The 21770-nt window shown below is 40.8% G+C and overlaps 1 protein-coding gene across 2 annotated transcripts in view; it reads right to left on the reverse strand.

Annotated features, from left to right (window-relative positions):
* Positions 1 to 21770, reverse strand: part of NTRK3 (neurotrophic receptor tyrosine kinase 3) — a 979065-nt gene that overhangs the window by 145962 nt on the left and 811333 nt on the right. For both annotated transcript variants that reach the window (XM_089687661.1, XM_089687660.1), the window contains exon 14: positions 17639 to 17769. In XM_089687661.1, coding sequence (XP_089543787.1) covers positions 17639 to 17769 — 131 coding nt within the window. The remainder of the gene's footprint in view (positions 1 to 17638; positions 17770 to 21770) is intronic.

Genomic DNA, 21770 nt, shown 5'->3' on the forward strand with positions numbered 1-21770 from the left:
GGCCAGAACCAACTCTTGAGGGAGTCTATTCCACATTTTCACAGTTCTTACTGTGAAGAAACCTTTCCGTGTTTGGAGAATTTATTTTCCTCCAAACGTAAAGAGTGCCCCTTGTCCTCTGTGATGACCTCAGGGTGAATAACTCTTCACCGAGTTCACTATATGAACCAATTATGTATTTATATATGTTGATCATATCCCCCCCTTAATCTCCCCTTCTCAAGAGAGAATAAATTTAGTTCCTCTAATCTTTCCTCATAGCTGAACTCCTCCATGCCTCTTATCAGTCTGGTTGCCCTTCTCTGTACTTTCTCCAGTTCCCCAATGTTAATTTTGTGAATTCGTGCCCAAAATTGAACTGCATATTCTAAATGAGGTCCTACTAATGATTTGTACCGGGGTAAATGATATCTCTCTCTCTCGCTCTCTGGGGTCTATACCTCTTTTAATACAAGAGAGGATTTTGCTCACTTTAGAAACCGCATCTTGGCATTGCATGCCATTATTAAGCTTGTGATCTCCCAGAACTCCCAGATCCTTCTCCACCATTGATTCCCCCAGTTGTACCCCCCCCCCTTAGTATGTATGATGCATGCATATTCTTGGCCTCCAAGAGCATTACCTTACATTTATCAACATTAACCACTTCCAGTCCAGACACTTTTACCCCCTTCCTGACCAGGGCAATTTTCAGCTTCCAGCACTATCACACTTTGAATGACAATTGCGCGGTCATGCAACACTGTACCCATATGCTTTTTTACCATTTTTTTGTGACAGATAAAACTTTATTTTGGTGGTATTTATTCACTGCTGGGATTTTTATTTTTTTTGCTATGTAAATGAAAATGTCCAAACATTTTGAAAAAAAGTGTTTTTCTTATAAATATTTGCAAATAAATAATATTTCATAATAAATCTTGGCCAAAATGTATTCCGTTGTCTTTTTAGTAAAAAAAAAATAAGCCAAATCCAAAAATTATAATTTTTAAACATTTTTTTTTTTTTTTACATACTGTCACCCTATGTTGAAGAGGTTGAGAAAGGCTGGTATACATAGTTAGATATTGATACACTTATAAATATACTGTATAACTGTATTCATATCTAGCTATGTATAATCTATCTATCTATCTATCTATCTATCTATCTATCTATCTATCTATCTATCTATTTATCTATCTATCTATCCATCTTTCTATCTCTTTAGAAGTCCTGCACTTATTCTCAACTCTAACCATTTCTTACCACAAGGCTGCAATATTTTTGGAACAGAACCACTAGGGAAACTATAACAGAATGGTCAGAAGAATGCAAAATTATGTAAAACAGCCACAACATCATATCTCTGACTGTTCCATTTTAACTACATCATAGTGATTGATGTTTCCATGTAAGAAAAAGGTCTAGCTGTACAAACTGAAATTGTCCTGGGAAAACTGGTACATGTGGGAACTACAGATTTGTATTTCTTATGTCTGTAGACTTTAATATATTTCATTTAGCACCTTATAACCTTTACTTGTACAATAAATAACTGCTGTTTCCGTACACCATTGTACGCAAAAAAGTAGGGATGTACCAATACCACTTTTTTAACACCAAATATGAGTACTGACACTTTTTGTAAAGTACCTGTCAATATCCATTACCAATACCTATTGCCTAGGAATAGTGGGTAGAGGGGTGGTTTGGGAGGTGGGGGGAGCTAGGGAGTTGGGTGAGGGCAGGGCAAACCCCTATACAAAATTGAGCAGTTAACCCATGCAGTGCAGGCACAGCCCCCCTGCATGGGAAAAAAAAAACTTTTCTCAGAGTTTATTGCAGGGGATATGAAAGTTTTCAGATGTGTACAAATGATCTGTCTGATGAAATGTGTGTGCAGCATTGGCTATGTGTCATCTAATAAGGACCCCCCTCATCTGGTGTGCTGATCACTTCTGGACACAGATGACAGGAAGAGATCTTCATCCCTGATGGGCGTAGATTGGTGAACAATGATGTCCCAGCATTACACTATATGGATTACCTGCTCAGGGTTCTGAAAGCAGATTGTGCAGGTCAGAGGGCTGGGGATTTCTCCACTGTCCACACTGTCCAAGTTAGTTGTGGTGTCTCACGTTGTGGTGTCTGAAGGAGAAGATGCTTTCGGCAGGAACACACAGGCTCCGCCTCTGCATCTGCCTCCTCCTCCTTCTCCAGCTCTTGTGTATTCTCATACTCAGCTCATCCTCCGGCCGGGTGTGTGGCAGCAAAGAGCCGTGCGGGGACACTGTGTCACCAAGGTGGCGGGCCAGCAAGTGTCTGGGGATTTTACCGGCCCTCACCCCCATCATAGCGCCCTATCTCTGATGCCATTTGCTGGTGCTGGCCCTGGCAGGAGTGGAGGGGAGGTGGGAGGGGAATCCCACTGACAGCTGAAATGTCATCTGTTGTTAAGGACGCAGTGGCCCCGCTCCTTAACAACCTATGAATGCCGGCATTTTTTAATTTACATTTTAGCTGTAAGCAGGGCAATCCCGCTGACAGCGGAAAGAACCGAACCTTAAGGTATCAGTTTTTAGTCTTGGTGTATTCACATGAGTACCAATACTTGTCCAAATGTACAGTATCGGCACCAATACTGATACTGCTATCAGTATCAGTGCCACTCTAAAAAAAAGTAAAAGAAAAATAAAGCTGAAGTGCTGCCTCTCTAGTAACCCATCACATACTTATTTATAGTCTTTAAAGTGGCTGTAAACCTCAGGCATGAAATATGAACAAAGCATATCCTTCTATAGTGTGGGCTTGTCTCGATCCAGAGCACGAAGTGTCATTTCTGTCTGCTGCCTAATTCCACTGCTATCTGTATAAGTCACTTCTGACAAGGTTTTCTGACACCAAGAGGTAAAAAGGTTACAGGGAAGAAAGCTCCAGCACACAGCCTTAGATTGATAGCCTCAGCTCAGTTCCTATGTGGTGTGTGAAGGGGTGTGTCCCTTCCCTCCAATCAGCTCTCAGCTCTCCTCATTGGGTTCTGCAAAGTGTAATTTCAGTTTCCTGCCCCATGCTTTCTGAAATCTCGACAAGCTGTATAAATTCTGCACTTTGAATAGCTGTAGAGAGGACAGAGCTGCAGATAAAAAGGTACAACTTAAGTAGAAGACCTGGTTTCATCTCTGTGCATGTATCAAATGATGCTAGTCACTTCACTAGGTATACGTAAGAGTTTACAACCACTTTAATTTAATGGGCAAATATCAAGTGGGTGATAAGTTGTTTCTGTTCGCAAGTATCTACTATACTATACACAGAAGTACTATATACAGAAGAGGTTTATTCAATGCCGAAATGTGCCACATCCCTTGTAGAATAACTACAAAATGTACATTATACAATAAATGGGACTTTATAGGCACATTAGAAATTCAATAATGACAGGATAGTGTCAAACCACAACAATGTATAAAAATTTTAATTTTTTTCAAAACATATTAAAAATTGTAAAAAACACAAATGTCTGATTTGATTACATTTGACATCCTTATGGAGATCGTAACAAATTCACAATACACCATTCTTATCACTGCATAGTAACAAAATAACAACAGATCTTGGATGAAGTTATCCATGTGGAGACGTCCAATGACGCCCAATGACAGGTTGTCTCCACATGGATAACTTCATCCAAGATCTGTTGTAATTTTGTTACCATGCGGTGATGGTGAGAGTGGTGTATTGTGAATTTGTTACAATCTCCATAAGGATATCAAATATAATCAAAAAAGACATTTGCGTTTTATACAATTTTATGTTTTGAATAAAATTAAAGATTTTATACATTGTTGTGTTTTGACTCTACCCTATTATTATTCAATTTATCATGTGTCTATACCAGGGGCGGACTGACAGCTCATGGGGCCCCCGGGCAATAGGGGATCATGGGGCCCCTGTGTCCTTGCCCAAACTCAAAGAAGCCTATGAAAAAGGTACCAAGGGCATCTCATGGGGCCCTCTACTGACCCCGTGCCCTCGGGCAGTGCCCGGGTTTCCAAATGGTCAGCCCGCCCCTGGTCTATACAGTCCCATTTTTTGTATGATGTACATATTAAAGTGTTTCTGTTCACAGCCCTCTCTTTCTCACTGCTTTTACTATTTATACATAAAAGTATCAATTATTTAGCTTGGCGATGGTATGAGAAAAGAGAGGGGATAAAGTATTAGCAGAAACTATTCAGATTATCCTTTAATTCCATGAAAACCACCAAGTTTCTGTTGTGATAAGCTTTTCGAATCAAGTTCTGGGGGGTGACATGTCTCATTAAGAAGCAGTAAGGAAATATTCCCAATGGCTTGCAAGAGTAAGTATCAGGGGCTTTGAAGAAAGCTTAGATATGGATGAAGCAAAAAGAACATGTTATTCCAATTTAGGGGTGAGTGAAATTGAGAATTTTATTTTCCCCCAAATGTTGGCAAAAATTCAGAGATTTCTATAAAATGTTACTATTTATTCAAAATGTATTTAATAATAATTTTTCTGGTGGTTTTTAAGAGTACAATAGACTGACCACTTGCCCTCCAGAGGATTTACTCCCCTTCCTGACCAGGCCAATTTTTTAGATATGGTGGTGCATTACTTTAAATGACAATTGTGCGGTCATGCAACGCTGCACCCAAATGAAACTTACGTCCTTTTTTTCCCCACAAACTTAGATTTCTTTTGGTGGTATTTGATTGCCTGTGCAGTTTTTTTTTTGCGCTATAAATTAAAAAAGACCGACAATTTTGAGAAAAAAACTATATTTTTGACTTTGCTATTAAACATGCCCAGTAAAAAAATTTTAAAAATCAAATTTCATCATAAATTTATTCTACTACATGCCTTTGCTAAAAAAAAATCCCAATACGTGTAAATTCATTGGTTTATGTGAAAGTTATAGTTATAGTGGTATAAATACTGGATTTTTTTTTTTTACTAGTAATGGCGCAAATCAGCGACTTATAGCGGGACTGCGGGACTGTGGCGGGCATTCGGACACTGGGGGAACTGTTTGGTGTCACTGACATCTCCAGTGACACCAATACAGTGATCAGTGCTAATAAAAAGCACTGACACTGTACTAATGGCACTGGGCATGAAGGGGTTTACATCTGGGGTGATCAAAGGGTTAACTGTGTGCTGTTTCACCATAGGGGCTGTGTATGTGCATCACTGTAAGCACACTGCTTTGTATGGCTCTGCAGAGCAGTGTGCAGGAGCAGACAGGGGAGAGATCTGTATTGTTTACATATAGGTCTCTCTCCCCATCAGAGATAGTCTGTGATCACCGGATGCCGGCAAGTAATCACCGGCTGGGACCCTGTGATTGACAGCCGAGGCCATGAATGGTGAACTACTAAATCATGCGTATATATGTGATTTTGCGCACCATGCTACCGTGTAGCAGTATTTCTATAGGGTGGAGCGGAACTGGTTAAAGAGTTCTTGAGTGTTACAGAAGCTTTTTTCAACTATTCTTATATGTGCTTCAACATGTTCTAATATACTTTCTATATAAATTCACTATGACAACCAATCAGGTCTGAGGAAAGATTGGAAACTTCAAAACGTGACACAGCCCACATACATGTCACCACAGGTGTCACCTTGCACTGCATACAGGTTTTCGCAATGGTCGGCTGATTTCTGGTTACCCTGTCACAGCCACCTTGCTGCATTGGTACCAATACCGACATGGACTGCACTGGAGATCCTTCACCTTCAACCTTGGAATATCAGATGTGCCTGCTTATCTCAACCTATATGTGAGTTGCCAATTGTTGTACTTTTATAATAAATCAAGGTGATCTTTTACTGCACTTAGTCAGGCGCCCGCTCTTTTTTTTTCCATAAACAAAAAAAACACAAAACCTGTAAAAAAAAAGGGCAGGCTCAATAGACCACTTGGTCTTTTTTCTGCCGTAAATTTTCTTTGTTTCTATAGACTAGTTAGGACCTCATTATACAAAACGGCCTTGATGAGGCAATGTGGCTTCCACATTTATTTGCAAATGTTGTGCAATTAAAACTAAACTAAGGTTGAAGTAAAGACTAAGCTCTTTCTCTTTTTGGATAGAGTAAGGGAGGGCTATAGCCTGGTCAATTTTTTTTCCTATATGTGTCCCATTGGGGTATTTCCCTTCACTTCCTGTCTGATCATCACACCCCGGAAGTGAAGGAAATCCCTCCAAAGTGGAGGAAGGCCTGGTTGTCAGGAGGGTCACCAGAACTTAGAAGATTTCCCCTCTGTCCCTGTTCTGGGGACAACTCAAAATTTGGAATTTCCTTTACTTTCACTCTCGGTGAATCTCCCTAATGGTGGCACAGACAGCAAAAAAAAACATAATTGATGCTCTAATCCATCTCCATTCCATTGAAAACTAAACAAAGATTTGTGCCTTTAGTTGTACTCTATATTGATATTGTATCATAAAGACTTTTATTACTCTGTTGACTTAGAGAAAAGTTGAAGCTCCCTATTCATATTGACCCAGCATCATCCAGAGTCCTCCCAAGACATATAGAAACTGCTCAGAAGATGAATGTACACTCACTGGCCACTTTATTAGGTACACCTGTTCAAGTGCTTGGTAACACACATTGCTAATAAGCTAATCACATGGCAGCAACTCAATGCATTTAGGCATCTAGATATGGTGAAGACGACTTGCTGACGTTCCAACCGAGCATCATAATGGGAAAGAAAGGGCATTCAAGTGACTTTGAACATGCCATGGTTGTTGGTGCTAGACAGGCTGGTCTGAGTATTTCAAAAACTGCTGATCTACTGGGATTTTCACACACAACCATCTGTAGGGTATCCAGAGAATGATATGAAAAAGAGAAAATATCCAGTTGTTTGGTCGAAAATGCCTTGTTGTTGTCAGAAGTCAGAGGAGAATGGGCAGACTGGTTGGTACGACATTCAGATGGTAGGGTCAGAATTTGGTGTAAAGAACATGAATGCATGGATCCATCAGACATGTATCAATGATTCAGGCTGGTGATGGTGGTGTAATGGTGTGGGGGAGATTTTCTTTGCAGTAGCAAGATATACCTAATAAAGCGGCAGGTGAGTGTAGGTACTTGCTGAAGCCAAAAAATATAAATTATACAAATGTGTATTTTTAGACAGTTTACTGATATTAAACCAACCCCAAAAGTCCATACCAGACTCTTACCCAAGCATAGAGCCTTGTTGACAAGGAAAGGGAGTGGTGAGTGAAAATGCACCCACCTCCTGAACCATACCAGATCACATGCTCTCAACATAAGGAGATGGTACCTTGCCAATGGGGACCCTCCTGGCAAAGTACCTTGTCTCCATGTTGATGAGGAGAAGGACTTCTTCCTGAAAAACCTGTCCTGTTGATTGTGGGGTCTGCAGGTAAGGTGTTTAATAAAATTTTAAATAGCAATATCTTTTAATAGCAAGATATCAGCCCCCATGTGAATGAATAAGGGGTACATAGCACACCTGGACAGCCAAGGTTCAGTTTGAAATTGTGTTCAGACTGAACCCTAAGCTCATCCCTACTTGTGACCAGTATAGCAAAGTTTATCCATAGCTAAACAAATAAAGTTTTGCCTGTGTTTATCAGCACAGAAAAGGGTTTTTTTTCTACATTTGTGATAACAAAACGTGGAAATCTGGTAATGCCAAAAAATATTCTCTTTACCACTACGTGGATCACCAAGGATGGTGACCTTGATAAGGATTGTTTTTGCTTTTTTCTGGATTAAAATTACTATTGATATTCATTTTAATAGTCTTAGCACAAACTTAGTAAGTTACTACAGTATGTACAATAAGATATTCTGTTTTATTGGCCAAGAGTTGGCTAACAAATCCTGCAATATCCAAAAGATTGTGTAGTTTTTATTTATTGTTTATTTCTGCAAATATTGTAGATACAGACTAACTTTTGTTTGCAGACATTGCAGGCAGAATCCTCCGCCTGATTCCCAGCGGGTTGACACATACATCACAATGGAATAAGTTAATTACCAATTCCATGGGGACAGAGAATGACCAGGAATATTTAGACAAATGATAGCTACATTTCGCAGATGGGAAATCATCCATCCTTATCTTATAGAGTCTATTAGTTTTTGTCAATTTATATCTTTATGTTGTTGATGTTCCGCCTCTAAAGAAAATAGCTCTGGTTTTTACTTGCGGTTATCTGGAACATGGCTGTCATGTTTTAAAGAAATGCACATTTGGTTATGTTGTTAAATAAAAAGAAAATAATGAAAAAGATTAAAGTTGAACTCCAGGAATTATCTGTATTGTATATTCACATTGGCCCAGCTTATAGCAAAGTAAGTATGCATATCTTATACCTGTTGGGCCACAGGGGAAGCTGAAAGTCACTATAGAAGTCAGCACTACTACAATGATAGTCAAAACCAGGGTCCTCAAACTTCTTACACAGGGGGCCAGTTCATGGACCTTCACACTGTTGGGGGCCAGAGTATAGTTTGAAAAAAATATGAACAAATTCCTATGCACACCGCACATATCTTATTTGTAGTACAAAAAAAAAAACAGGAAAAAACAATCCAATATTTAAAATGCACTTTATACTGTAACAAACTGGACTCAGCAATGCACTGTACACTGTAATGCACTGTACACTAACATACTGGACACTGCAATGCACTGTACACTGGTACACACTGGACACCGCAATGCACCATACACTGTAACGCACTGGACACCGCAATGCACTGTACACTGTAACGCACTGGACACTGCAATGCACTGTACACTGTAACGCACTGGACACCGCAATGCACTGTACACTGTAACGCACTGGACACTGCAATGCACTGTACACTGTAACGCACTGGACACCGCAATGCACTGTACACTGTAACGCACTGGACACTGCAATGCACCATACACTGTAACGCACTGGACACCGCAATGCACTGTACACTAACATACTGGACACTGCAATGCACTGTATACTAACATATTGGACACTGCAATGCACTGTACACTAACATACTGGACACTGCAATGCACTGTACACTGTAACGCGCTGGACATCGCAATGCACCGTACACTGTAACGCACTGGATACCGCAATGCACTGTACACTGTAACGCACTGGACACCGCAATGCACCATACACTGTAACGCACTGGACACCGCAATGCACTGTACACTGTAACGCACTGGACACCGCAATGCACTGTACACTGTAACGCACTGGACACTGCAATGCACCATACACTGTAACGCACTGGACACCGCAATGCACTGTACACTAACATACTGGACACTGCAATGCACTGTATACTAACATATTGGACACTGCAATGCACTGTACACTAACATACTGGACACTGCAATGCACTGTACACTGTAACGCGCTGGACATCGCAATGCACCGTACACTGTAACGCACTGGATACCGCAATGCACTGTACACTGTAATGCACTGGACACCGCATTGCACCGTGCACTGTAACGCACTGGACACCGCAATGCACCGTACACTGTAACGCACTAGATACCGCAATGCACTGTACACTGTAACGCACTGGACACCGCAATGCACTGTACACTGTAACGCACTGGACACCACAATGCATTGTGCACTAACATACTGGACACTGCAATGCACTGTACACTGGTACACACTGGACACCACAATGCACCGTACACTGTAACGTGCTGGATACCGCAATGCACTGTACACTGTAACGCACTGGACACTGCAATGCACTGTACACTGTAACACACTGGACACCGCATTGCACCGTACACTGTAACGCACTGGATACCGCAATGCACTGTACACTGTAACGCACTGGACACTGCAATGCACTGTACACTGTAACACACTGGACACCGCATTGCACCGTACACTGTAATGCACTGGACACCGCAATGCACTGTACACTGTAACGAACTGAACACCACAATGCACTGTACACTGTAACCCACTGGACACCGCAATGCACTGTACTATGTAATGCACTGGACACCGCCATGCACTGTACACTGTAATGCACTGGATACCACAATGCACTGTATTATGTAACGCATTGGACACAGCAATGCACTGTACACTGTAAAGCACTGTACACCACAATGCACTGTACACTGTAATGCACTGTACTCGGATACACTGGACACTGCAATGCACTGTACTCTGATACACTGGATACCGCAATGCACTGTACCTGGTGCCTGGTGTGCTCTCCTCCTGTCCTGTTGCTCCTCTGGCTGCAGCAGGTGAAATTCGGGGCTTCCAGGCTGCCACTCGCTGTTTCCTCATGGCTGAGGACCCATCAAGCAGCCTAGCTATTTGCCGGCCGGCGCCATTTTTTTTTTTGGCTGGCCAGGAAGGCCAGATAAATGTCTTTGGCAGGCCATAGTTTGAGGACCCCTGGTCAAAACCTTCCTGCTAGGGATTTGTGCGACACAGGACACTGGGGTAGCTTGACTGGCACCTCCACCATTTGTAGAACACCTTGTGCTTTTTTATTTTTTTTTAATGAATGAATGAAAACAAGGCCTTCATTGATTGGATGAGATGGAGATTGTGATGTCACTGCAGCCAAAGAAAAAAAGCCTTATATTCATTGAAATAAATACAAAGCATTCTACAAATCATGGCAGTGCCGATTGGCACAGAACCCGAACAAGCTGCAAAAGATCCCAGTACAGACTACTACAGCGATGCATACTTATATTGTGCAAAGCAAAAGCTGAAAGCATGTGATACAGATAATTCCTGAAGTTCATTCTTAAAATGGTTGTAAACCCTTACCTAAACCCAATGGCCTCAGTTGATAGACAGAGATAAAGCAATTCCTCCTACATAAGTTGTACCTGTTTATCTGTGGTCATATTTTTTCTATAGCTTTGCAAAGTACAGAATTTGCACAGAATTTCTTAGCGCCAGAAGGCAGGGGGCAGGGATGTCAAACACTGCACAACATAGAGCAAAGATCTGAGTGTAATCTGAGACCTGAGTGGAGGGGAAGGACACACTGTCTCATAGGGAAACATACACAGCTGAGGCTTTCAGTCATCTACTGTGTGCTGGAGGGAATCATATCACTTGATTGTCTGTTGTTGGGATAGACAATATTGCGTATAGCATATAGCAGAGGAAGGAAAGAGGAGACAGAAATCACACTAGGTGCCTTGGATAGAGGCAAGTACACACTATAGAAGGATATGTTTTGTTCATTTTTAATTTCAGATGTTTACAACCACTTTAATTAACATCTGATTTAGAATCTATTAATATTATTATTTATAAGTTTTAAAAATAGATAGATAGATAGATAGATAGATAGGTAGATAGATAGATAGATAGATAGATAGATAATAAGATAAATTCAATAAATATCTTATCCATGCACACCTGAATTTTCTTTGGCACATAGTCCTACTATTATTTGGACCCCTATCCCAAATGTCATTTTCCTTTCACCATATAGACAGACATATTCTACCATTATTATACATTATATATGTGTGCATGATATTTTCTCTGGATATGCACATACAGAACAAAGGACATACTCAACATTATTAGGTGCCTTTTAGAAGGTTAAAAAAGGTTAAATATTTATCTTTCATTTGTCCGTAATACGTTCCCTTTTAGCGGGTGATTCTGATTTATTTCCAAGCTGACAGTCATAACTACAGTAAGAGCTGTTGCTGAGTGAACTCATTTTGTCGGAGTGCCATCTTGGCTCATTTACTCTTTCAAAATGGCGTTTCATCATTAAGCCCCTAAGTGAGCATCTGCTTCAGAAAGTCATGTTTAGAGTCTCTAGAGGTATAAGATGGAGATAACACGTGCCTGTCAGAGACATTCTACTCAACCTTCTCTGTATGCAAACGTATCAAAAAGCAATATATTGGGTATACCCTGAGGTTGCTTCCATCCTAGCCTCTTTATTAACATTAATGTTTTAGCCAAGTGGCTCAATGAAAATCTGTCATGAAACATGATTAGAATAATGTGAATCCAAACCAGTAATTGGAGGTAGCAAAGGCTAATTAGAATTGGTTTGCCATTCCTTCTGAATAATGTAATTAACTTGTCTGAATGAATGGCTTGCAAGACAGTGTTGGCCTATATTTATTAGGAGAATTGTTTTATCCGTACTTGCATGATGTGTAAATATGGTACATAAAATAATCTGATACAGCTCTGTGTATTTGTGTGTAAAATGGGTTTGTCATCCCATTCAATCGCCATTGGATAGTAGGTCTCCAATAAGGCACAGGGGTTGATTTATTAAAGGCAAAAAAGAAGGTTCACTTTGCTAGGGAATTTTACATTTGCAAGGACATTCTACCTTAGCCTAGTGAATGAGGTGAAGCTCTGTTGACTTCCACCATTCAATCATGTGCAAGCAAAAATGCCTCTTTTGTTTCTTTTCATTGCATATGATTGGGCATTCTTTGCATAGTGAATATTTACTGCATTCACTAAGCTAAGGAGAACTGCCCTTGCAAAGTGCAAATTACCTTGCAAAGTGAACAACTTGTTTGCCTTTATTCAATTAACCTCCCTGGAGGTATTCCCGAGTGTAGCTCGGGGTAAAATGTCAGTGCCAAAAGCGGTAACCCTAAGCTACACTCGGGCTTGCCATGCGGCACTGCATAGGGAGTCCCTGCAGAGCTTACCTTGTCCTGCGCTCCCGCGATGTGTCCCCTGCAGCGTCCCTGTCGATCTCCTCCGGCCGATGCCGGCATCCGGCTTCTGTGTTTCGGTCACTGTGACGTCGGGATGTACGGGCGCCGCCGGCGGCGGGAAATTTTAAAATTTTAAAACATTTTATTTTTTTTTAAAAAAAAATTTACATAGCAAAACATTGCGGTTTCAACCCATTTCACATACATTTTGTCCCTAGTGCTTTGTCCTGTGCCCTGCCTGCATTTTGTCTGTTCTTTCTGCCTGGAAACTGAGAAAAGTCCATGGCGTCCAAAAAGTGTCCCTTTAGGTCAAAAGCGGTTTTAGACCGGCTAGAGACCAGCGATAGTAAATCAGAACCACTTGCAGAATTGAGTGATAATGATTCGTGGGGAAATTCATCATCAGACACTGAAAACGATTTTGCGACTTTGCTCAGCGATGTACGAACTTGGCGCTCTATTTCAAATTTCAGTGTTTTTGGTTTGATTATATTATTGAATTAAATTTATTATTATATTATTATTTTTTATGATTATTTATTAAATTATAATTTATGATTTCGTGTTTAAAATTTTATCATACCCGGGATGTTTAATAGACTCTTGTTCGGACAGATTTCAGTGAGTTATTCCTAAAAATTACAGCCTACAATAAAAAAACTACATATTCCCATGCAAAATAATGGTACCGCTTTCAGCACCAAAAATTTGAAATAATCATACCGCCAGGGAGGTTAACCACAATATTTTCTAAAAAATGCCTTAAACAGGGACTAATTCAAATGTCCATCAGTGCTTGAGTGCTCCCAATACCAACCCCCAGCAGCTGAACAAAACAGCAATGCCCCTTGATGTATCAAGCGGACAATTGGATTTTTATTTAACCAGGGACTACACCAAGGAGGTATGGGTTTTAGTGTGATGCTCCTAGGTTACAATCTTGATGTTTGTTCCATCAGATGGACTGGATAAACTTGTGTCTTTTCTCAACCTGACTAACTATGTCATGTAGCGAACCCCCGTAAGAGCTGCTGGTGTACCTAGTCCTATTTTCCCCTTAGAGCACACGCAGTCAGGCACATAGAATTTTCTGCACTCTATACTGACTTCAAAGAAGGATTCCTTATTGGGTTTTTGTTGGGAACAATGAACGTTGATAGAGTGCATGGGAAACCCCAACAACTGTAGAACTGTACAACTTAAGGACTATTCAACTTCTGGCTGCACTGAACAAAAAGAAACATCCCGCGGGATCTCTATGCTGACCTGTACTCATCCCAGATTTAAAAGCTACACACAGTTGCTACTCTTTAGCACTGGGGTTTTACTCACATAGCCACAGGATCATCGGTTGCCTACTGCCCATATCCACCAGGCTCATCCTAGTAAAGGAGATGTAGACTCACACCACCACAGAACAACTGGGATCTTTCCCACCAACTTCCTCCTGGCTCTTTCCAGTGACCCAACTTGATCCCTGGACTTGAATTTGCAAATAGCCCCCCCAGCTAAGCCTAGCTGGGACCTCGGTGTCTTCCTGGCAGCTTCCTCCTAGACTTCTGCCCCAGGGGCAGAGCCCCTTCACAGGGGTGTTCTCTTGCAGCACTGGACCCAGGAAAATTGTACCTTGCTACTCAGGTCTCAGGCTATTTATGGGCTCTGTCACCACCTACTGGGTACACTTCCCCAGAGATTGTCTAGAGTCCCAAAAATATTCAAGCTGCATACCCTGTTCTTCCTCCTGATATGATTCTAACAGAGCAGCAGCCTGTGAAACCCTGACCAACCCTAAATAATCAACCCCTGCTCCTCTGATTAGAGGGGAACCAGTCTAAATTTATTTAGCAGTCTACTCTACACTAGGAGATTGCTACAGTTATGGTGGAAATAATGACTGTTGATGTTTAGGTGGATAATCAATTAAAGTACCAAATCAGTAGGCAAGGGCATTGTGCAAAAAATAAAAATAAAAAAATTTAGGTTTGGGCAAGCACTCCTAAAGCTATTGTTTTGTTTGTAATTAGAACTTGTATTTGCCAGTTGAGGACTGCAATGACAAATTCAATTTTACTAGTTGTCAGCTTCAGCCAGCAAGTGACATGGGCACACACCTATGAACTATGCCCAGGATGCAGAGCCAAATACAGAACTGACAGCTGCCAGTAGGTAAGCATCTATTTCTTACAGATTTTAGTGTGTGTATGCATTTTGAGTGTTTCAGGATGACGTTGCTTTGCCAAAATGTAAAGCTTTTCTTTCTACTTACTGTATGCAGCTTAATTGATTTCCCTGTGGACACTACACATGCCGGAATTTTATATTTCATTTTGGATGCATTCGATTTGCCATATTTGTTATGTTGACCTGATGGAATTCATTTTGTAGTTTTGGCATTTGTTTAGTATATTTGTTGGTCTTGGTGAATTTGAAAAACTTAGCAATTTTTCCAGGAGATTGCTATATATTCGCAATATTATTGAATTGGACAGATTTGAATCAAAAGCATGCAATATTTTTGGTCACGAGTCCAACCCAAAAAGAAAAATGGCATGAGCTGGTTGGACAATATTGAATGGCTTCATGTGCGTCCAAATTAATGAATAGAACAAAATTCGGATCCGTTCGTTATCCAAATCCAAAATTATTGTACAAATTTTAAAATTTGATTAAGTTCCCCATGGGTCCGAACTACTATCGCATCATTTTACATCATCCAAATGAAACAATGAAACAAATGCATTTGTTAATTTTGTTATAACTATTTTTCTGATTCGTTGGCATTCTAGGGTTTATTTACTAAAACTATAGGGTGCAAAACCAGGCTCACATCTGCATAGAAACCAATCAGCTTCCAGGTTTTATTGCCAAAGCTTGATTGAACAAGCTGAGGTTAGAAACTGATTGGTTCTCTGCAGAAGTGAGCCTGATTTTGCACTCTCCAGCTTTAGTAAATAAACTCTACTATGTCCATTTGAAGATTCGCATAAAGCCGAGTCTCTGAAAATGCAATTTTCATCGGAAGACAATTTGAAACAAAATGAAATACGCATGTCTAGTAGACACATGATGAAGGTAAAATAATGACACCTAGAAGGTTGACTGTAATAGGGAAGTAGGCCATAGCATTTTTTTCAGAGCCATCTTGGCTCATTTACGTTTTCAAAATGGTGTTTAGTCTGTACGCCTCAAAGTGAGCATCTCCTTCAGAAAACAATTTTTAGAGTTTCTTAAATGTATAAAATGGAGGGCTTGAACAGTGTTACCTTGGGAACTTTACTACCATCTAAACAGGTTAGATTTTACCCATTGGTATGTGTACCTCTAAATTCCTCACTAGAAGACAAGTAAGAGGTTTAGAAAGAGGGGCACTGGACAGGGATTTTCACAGGTCATTACGTGAACCCAATTGGCCTGTATTAGGAAGCTCACCAAAAAGTTGGGAACCCCCTAGGACAGGCATGTCCAAAGTCCGGCCCGCGGGCCATTTACGGCCCGGGGGTCGGTTTAATACGGCCCTCCAACAGCCCTCCCTGCTCTGTGTAATGTGGCCCTCCCACGGCCCTCCCTTCTATGGCAGACAGTCTTCTGCTTGAGAGCAGAGGGCAGTGCGCATGCCTGACTGCGGCGCGTTCTCCCTGGTCTGTGTAAATGCTGCTGTCGCACGGCCCTCCCTTCTGTGGCAGACAGTCTTCTGCTTGAGAGCAGTGCGCATGCGTTACTGCGCCGCGCTGGGAGCGACAGAGGGCGGTGACGTCAGGGCCGGGCTTCCAGCGCAAAGTGTGTTTCTCTTCCCCTCCCGGCTGCCGAGCAGAGACTTCAGCTCCAGCTACCTTTTTCACCCTTCACATTAGTGCAGGTAAGTTTTTTTTTTTTTATTTATTTTCAATACATTATGAAAACTCAGCTGTCAGTTGATCTTAATGTTATGAAATGAAAAGTATGTCATTTGCAATTAACTTGGCATAAAATAATTTATTTGCCTTTAATTGTAATGGTTCAAAGAATGTTCGGAAAAATGTTCGGCCCTCCACCATGTTCACTTCATTCAATCTGGCCCTCTTTGAAAAAAGTTTGGACACCCCTGCCCTAGGAGAACTGAGAAATCAAGTGTAATAGGTCAAAGAAAATGCCAAATGATAAATCACTGGGATTCCGAAGTCTTTCTTGTTCAACTGGTTACAACATGTAGGGCAAATACAATCAGCATATTTCGGGGGCCACACAATCCCCCTTCATCGGGGCTGGGTAAAATGACAGAATGTTAAATGTACTCAAAAGTATTCCTAAGCAGGCTGATCTGCAGGCAGAGGATGTTATAAATGGCCATCAGTGTTCATGTTCACAATAGAAATGGCAAGCTTCAACACCAACACTGACTGTTGTTTATAACATCCACTGCCTGCAGATCAGTCTATCCATTTAGCATTCTGCCATTTCACCCAGCCTTAAAGAATTGTGTGGCCCACGAAATGCACTGAAAGTCTTTTGTCCAGCTTGTTGGAACCAAATGAACAAAAACGACAAGGATTTTTATTTGGCGTTCTCTTTGAACTATTAATCTGGAATACTGTACATCTGGCAGGTTCAAGGTGTATTCTGTTAGTAAAGCTGAGAATTACTGGTGTAGATAATTGCATACTCTACATTTATATTGTGTTTTTTGCAAGGGCACACCTTTTCTATTATTTTATACTACAAATGACCAGCTCTTAAAATGTAACAGTGTTGTACAACTACTTTTGATTCTTAGGGATTCTATTATAATGACTAGTGATAAATTATGTGATGTCTATTTACATGGTTGTGTAAAAACATGAAATCATTGTCTACATTCTGAAATATCAAAATTAAGGTAATAATTTCCTTTGACTGGTGTCGCACAGGGAAATAACAGCTATTGCATGCCTCAGTAAAGTCTTTTCTTCTGTATCTGTTACCTTGACAGCAACAAGCATCTTGTCTTTGGTTGGACTGAGGTTATAACACTCAGCAAGGAACACCTTCCCGAATGCTCCTTCCCCTAGTTCTCGCTTCAGAACAATATCTCTCCTCTTTATATATTGAACATCTGCATGAAAGAGAAACAAAGGCGATACAAATGCATTTAGAATCCTTCAAAGCTAAAAATCCTAATAGAAAAACACTTGAAACTTTTCCAATTGACCTAAATGGATTACACTCTTACATGGGAAGTGGGAAAGGGCTTCGTTCATCAGTAGATTACAGGGATATGCCCAAGACATAATATTACTATGTGATTTTATCTGAAAAGAGTGTCATGACAAAAGCCAGGAGTAATTAGGAAGGATATAGGAGTACAATATTGGTTTTGGTATAATATTTCTAGAAAAATCCAAGAAGTCATCCTGGAGCTTAAGTCAGTAATTTTGCATAGGCTTGAATGATGTCACTGGTCTGTTGTAGGCAGAGGGAGACATTTCCTTAACCCCTTCCCGCCTAAGGGTACAACAAATCTTAATACCTAAGCACAATTTTGCAACTTTGACATGTGTTAGTAAAACCGTACATATCATCACAAATACTTTGTACATCCAGGTGAATTATACCTTGTTTTTTTCAGGACAAATTGGGCTTTCATTTGGTGGTAAATGGTAATGGATATCTCCTGATTTTTTTATTATCAAAGGAAAACTGGCCCAAAGTAGTAGTAGTAGTAGTAACCCAAATCATTTTTTTAAATTTAGCTGTGTTTTTCTTGTTACTACCATAACCTACCACCAAAGAAAAACCCAAAATATATTTTACAGCTCTTGACAATCACAGCGATACCTTACATGTGTATGTGTATTGCTGTTTGTACCTTCATACAGCTCAGAAACAATAGTGCACATTTTGTTTTTTTTGTTTTTTTTTACCTAAAACACACTGACGCTGACAATAACTGACACCGATACCAATTTAAAAACAATTAAAATACTGACCTTTGACCTTTGTCTCTGACCTTGACCCAAAAACTAAACCTGGCACTGAACTAGTTCAAGCCTTGATCTAGGTATTTTTTCTTTATTTTTTTCTTTTCTTTTTTTAATATTTATTTATTTAATCTTATTTTTTCAAACAGTTGTTTTTTTTCTCTCTATGCAAGGAGAGAGGGAGAGATACAATGCATCTCTCTCCTCCATTCAGAAAGAAAAAAATAAAGGGGGGGGTGGACTTCACAGTGACTGATCACTGTGATAGCCAATCAGAGGCTATCACAGCAATCATGTAACCTGGAATCAGGAGTCCCGGGTCCTGATCGTTAGAATGGGACCAGGGGCTCTCAGTGACACCCCGGTGTTTGTGCAACACGCTCCCAGTACAAAGACAGGTACGGAAATATGTGGCCCCACAGAAAAATGTCCAGCTCTGTGAGGCCGCATATTTGTGTGATGTCAGAGTCAAGGGGTTAAGCTGGAGGACAAATGAAGGAACCAATGGTTTCCTCCAGTCACATAATTGAGGTGGATAGAGGAATTCCCCCTGCTGAGATATTGTTTTCTGATAGTGGGGCTCTTTGCTGTCAGAATACAAAATTTCCAAGAAAAGCCTGTTTTAGGAAGTCGACCTAATAATTAACTTCTGTCGAGCAGGTGCAGCCACTCATGGTTTGAAATTCGAGTGGTCCTTACTAAATCGGTCAAATTTCGAAGGCCAGCTTAAGAATCATTACTCCAATAACAAATCTCGTTATTTTGTAGCAAGTCACAAGATGAGAGGCTACAGTAAAGGTGGATCTGTGTCAGACATTTGTGAATACAGGACGCTTTATGGACACCAGGGTTTACAGCATTGTTTCATCTCTGAGCCAGCATCTCATTCCAAGAAGTAGATGCTTACTCTGGGTGATGGCTGAAAAAATGGCTCTGTCTTTCTGGAGAAAAAACGCAGATGAAGGCTTTGTCAGGGGGAGTAAGTGTTACACCTACATGTTATTTATGTACTTGTACATGTCATGTCAGTTATGTACATGTGCTCGTCATGAAGAAATATAACAAACACTCCTAAAGTAAGCTGGCCAACATCAAACCATAAGTATAGAGGTGGGATCTTTCCACAGAAACCAAAAAAACCTGTAAAAACGTAACAGTGATGAAGCACAAATAAAGTCTTGATGAATATGTAAAGCTCTTAACAACTTTCTTGCTGATTCATTGATTCACTGATACTGGTCATATCTGGTTCCTAAACAGGGGCGGACTCGGGCACTACCCGAGGGTCCAGGGTCAGTAGGGGGCCCCATGAGATTCCCCTGGTACTTTTTTCATAGGCTTTTTTGAGTTTGGGCAAGGACACAGGGGCCCCATGATCCCCTATTGCTCGGGGACCCCATGAGTTGTCAGTCCGCCCTTGTTCCTAAACCATTTATTTCTACTTAAACTCCGAAGAAGGGGAGATCTATTGCCCCCAAAAATGCATTGGCTATTTGTTTCCTTTTTTGTGGTCATTTACTAAACCAGTAAATAATTGTTGGACTCTTGGATCATTCTCTTGGAGCTCTCTTTTTGTGCAAATGTGTGTAGAATACTTAATCTAGGTGACCTCTGCATTTCAGGGAGAACCACTTTGTGTAGAGCCACCAAACTCAAGCTATTTGGCTTCACTATTGACTTCTTTTATATTGGTAGAGGATCCACATCCAAAGCTTCTCCTCAACTTGAACTTTTTATCGCTTTTTGTGCCCTCATTGAGGAGATTTACCTTTCTATTTGTACTGATGACCAATGTCACTGAAAAAGAAAGTGACAAGCCACACTTGTGTGTGAGTGTAGTATCCCCCCCCCCCCTCGCTTTTACTGTATCTTATCTAACCTCTTTTTTTTTTTTTTCATCCCTTCTAACCTGAAACTTTGTGATTTGTATAGTACTGCTTGGGATTTGAAGAAGGGGACATACCCCAAAAGCTTGTCCTCAAAATTGTATGTTAGTGCAAATAAAAAAAGTATCACAGACAGTACTCAATTGTTTCAGCACCAGAATTTTCATTTTGGTGCACCACTACTTGGTACTCTTATCTACAGTAGGCCTTATTCTTGGTGTTAACATACTCCCAGAACTAGGAAGTTCCAATGTTGGTAAGAAACTCAGTAGTAGCCCATCACTTTGGTCCATTCGTTAGGAATGTATTGCAGGACAAGGTTTTTGGTACCACCCTCCCACTTAAACTAAACACAGCAGAAGCAGAGATTTAGAGGTTGCTCAGCATCAGCTAGTGGTGGAATAATAGAAGCAACATTTCAGATAATAGCAAACTTGTGGAGCAAATAAAACATTCACTACTTGTAGCTGCACACTGAATAAAAATGTATAAACCTGGGAAAAATCTTGTAAAGAATGGTGAAAAATACTTGCCCAGTAACGTGATGATTCCATGATAAATTACTGGCAAATGTCCTGCCAAACTAACAAATCTTCTTCATTTCCAAAGGACAGATGTGCTTTGGAAATGATAGGGTTTCCCAGATTAGATCAGAGCAGGCGAATGCAAAGAAAAGGAGTACCTTGTCAAGATATCTTTGATTTTATGACCTCTGTTACCCATATTTCCTGTGCTCTCGACCCCAAGATAGCTTTACTTGGAATGGGAATAGATCACTGACCCAGGCATCTCCAAATTGTCATGATTGACACCTTATCTGCTGCGAACAGATCACCCCATGACTTTTAGTCACCCAGATAATATTTGACCCTGCCTTACATGAATATATGTTTGCCAAGGCACACCTAACCCTAGAAAAATGTTGGCAGCAATGGAACCCTTGGTCAGTGCCGGGACGAGGTCATCCAGTGCCCAAAGCAAAGATGCCAAACTGCGCCCCCACCCCAGTTCATGATGTGCAAGCTTAGGGGATCCTACACCTAGGAGTCACTCGCTTGTCAAAATCAATATCACTTTCACTACTCTTGTCAGCCTTGTAACAGGAGGAAGGTGCCCCCATCCCTACAACAAACCATTGCGCCCAGGGCAGTCGCCCCTTCTGCCCAGCCCATTGTCTCGGCCCTGCCCTTGGTACATAACAGATGCATCACCCTAACTTACAGTGGAACTTCACTCTCTCAATCAACATA

The sequence above is a fragment of the Staurois parvus genome, unplaced genomic scaffold, assembly GCF_062004578.1.
Source record: "Staurois parvus isolate SC_StPar_1 unplaced genomic scaffold, SC_StPar_1.0 ptg000432l, whole genome shotgun sequence".
NCBI classification, from domain to species: Eukaryota; Metazoa; Chordata; class Amphibia; order Anura; family Ranidae; genus Staurois; species Staurois parvus.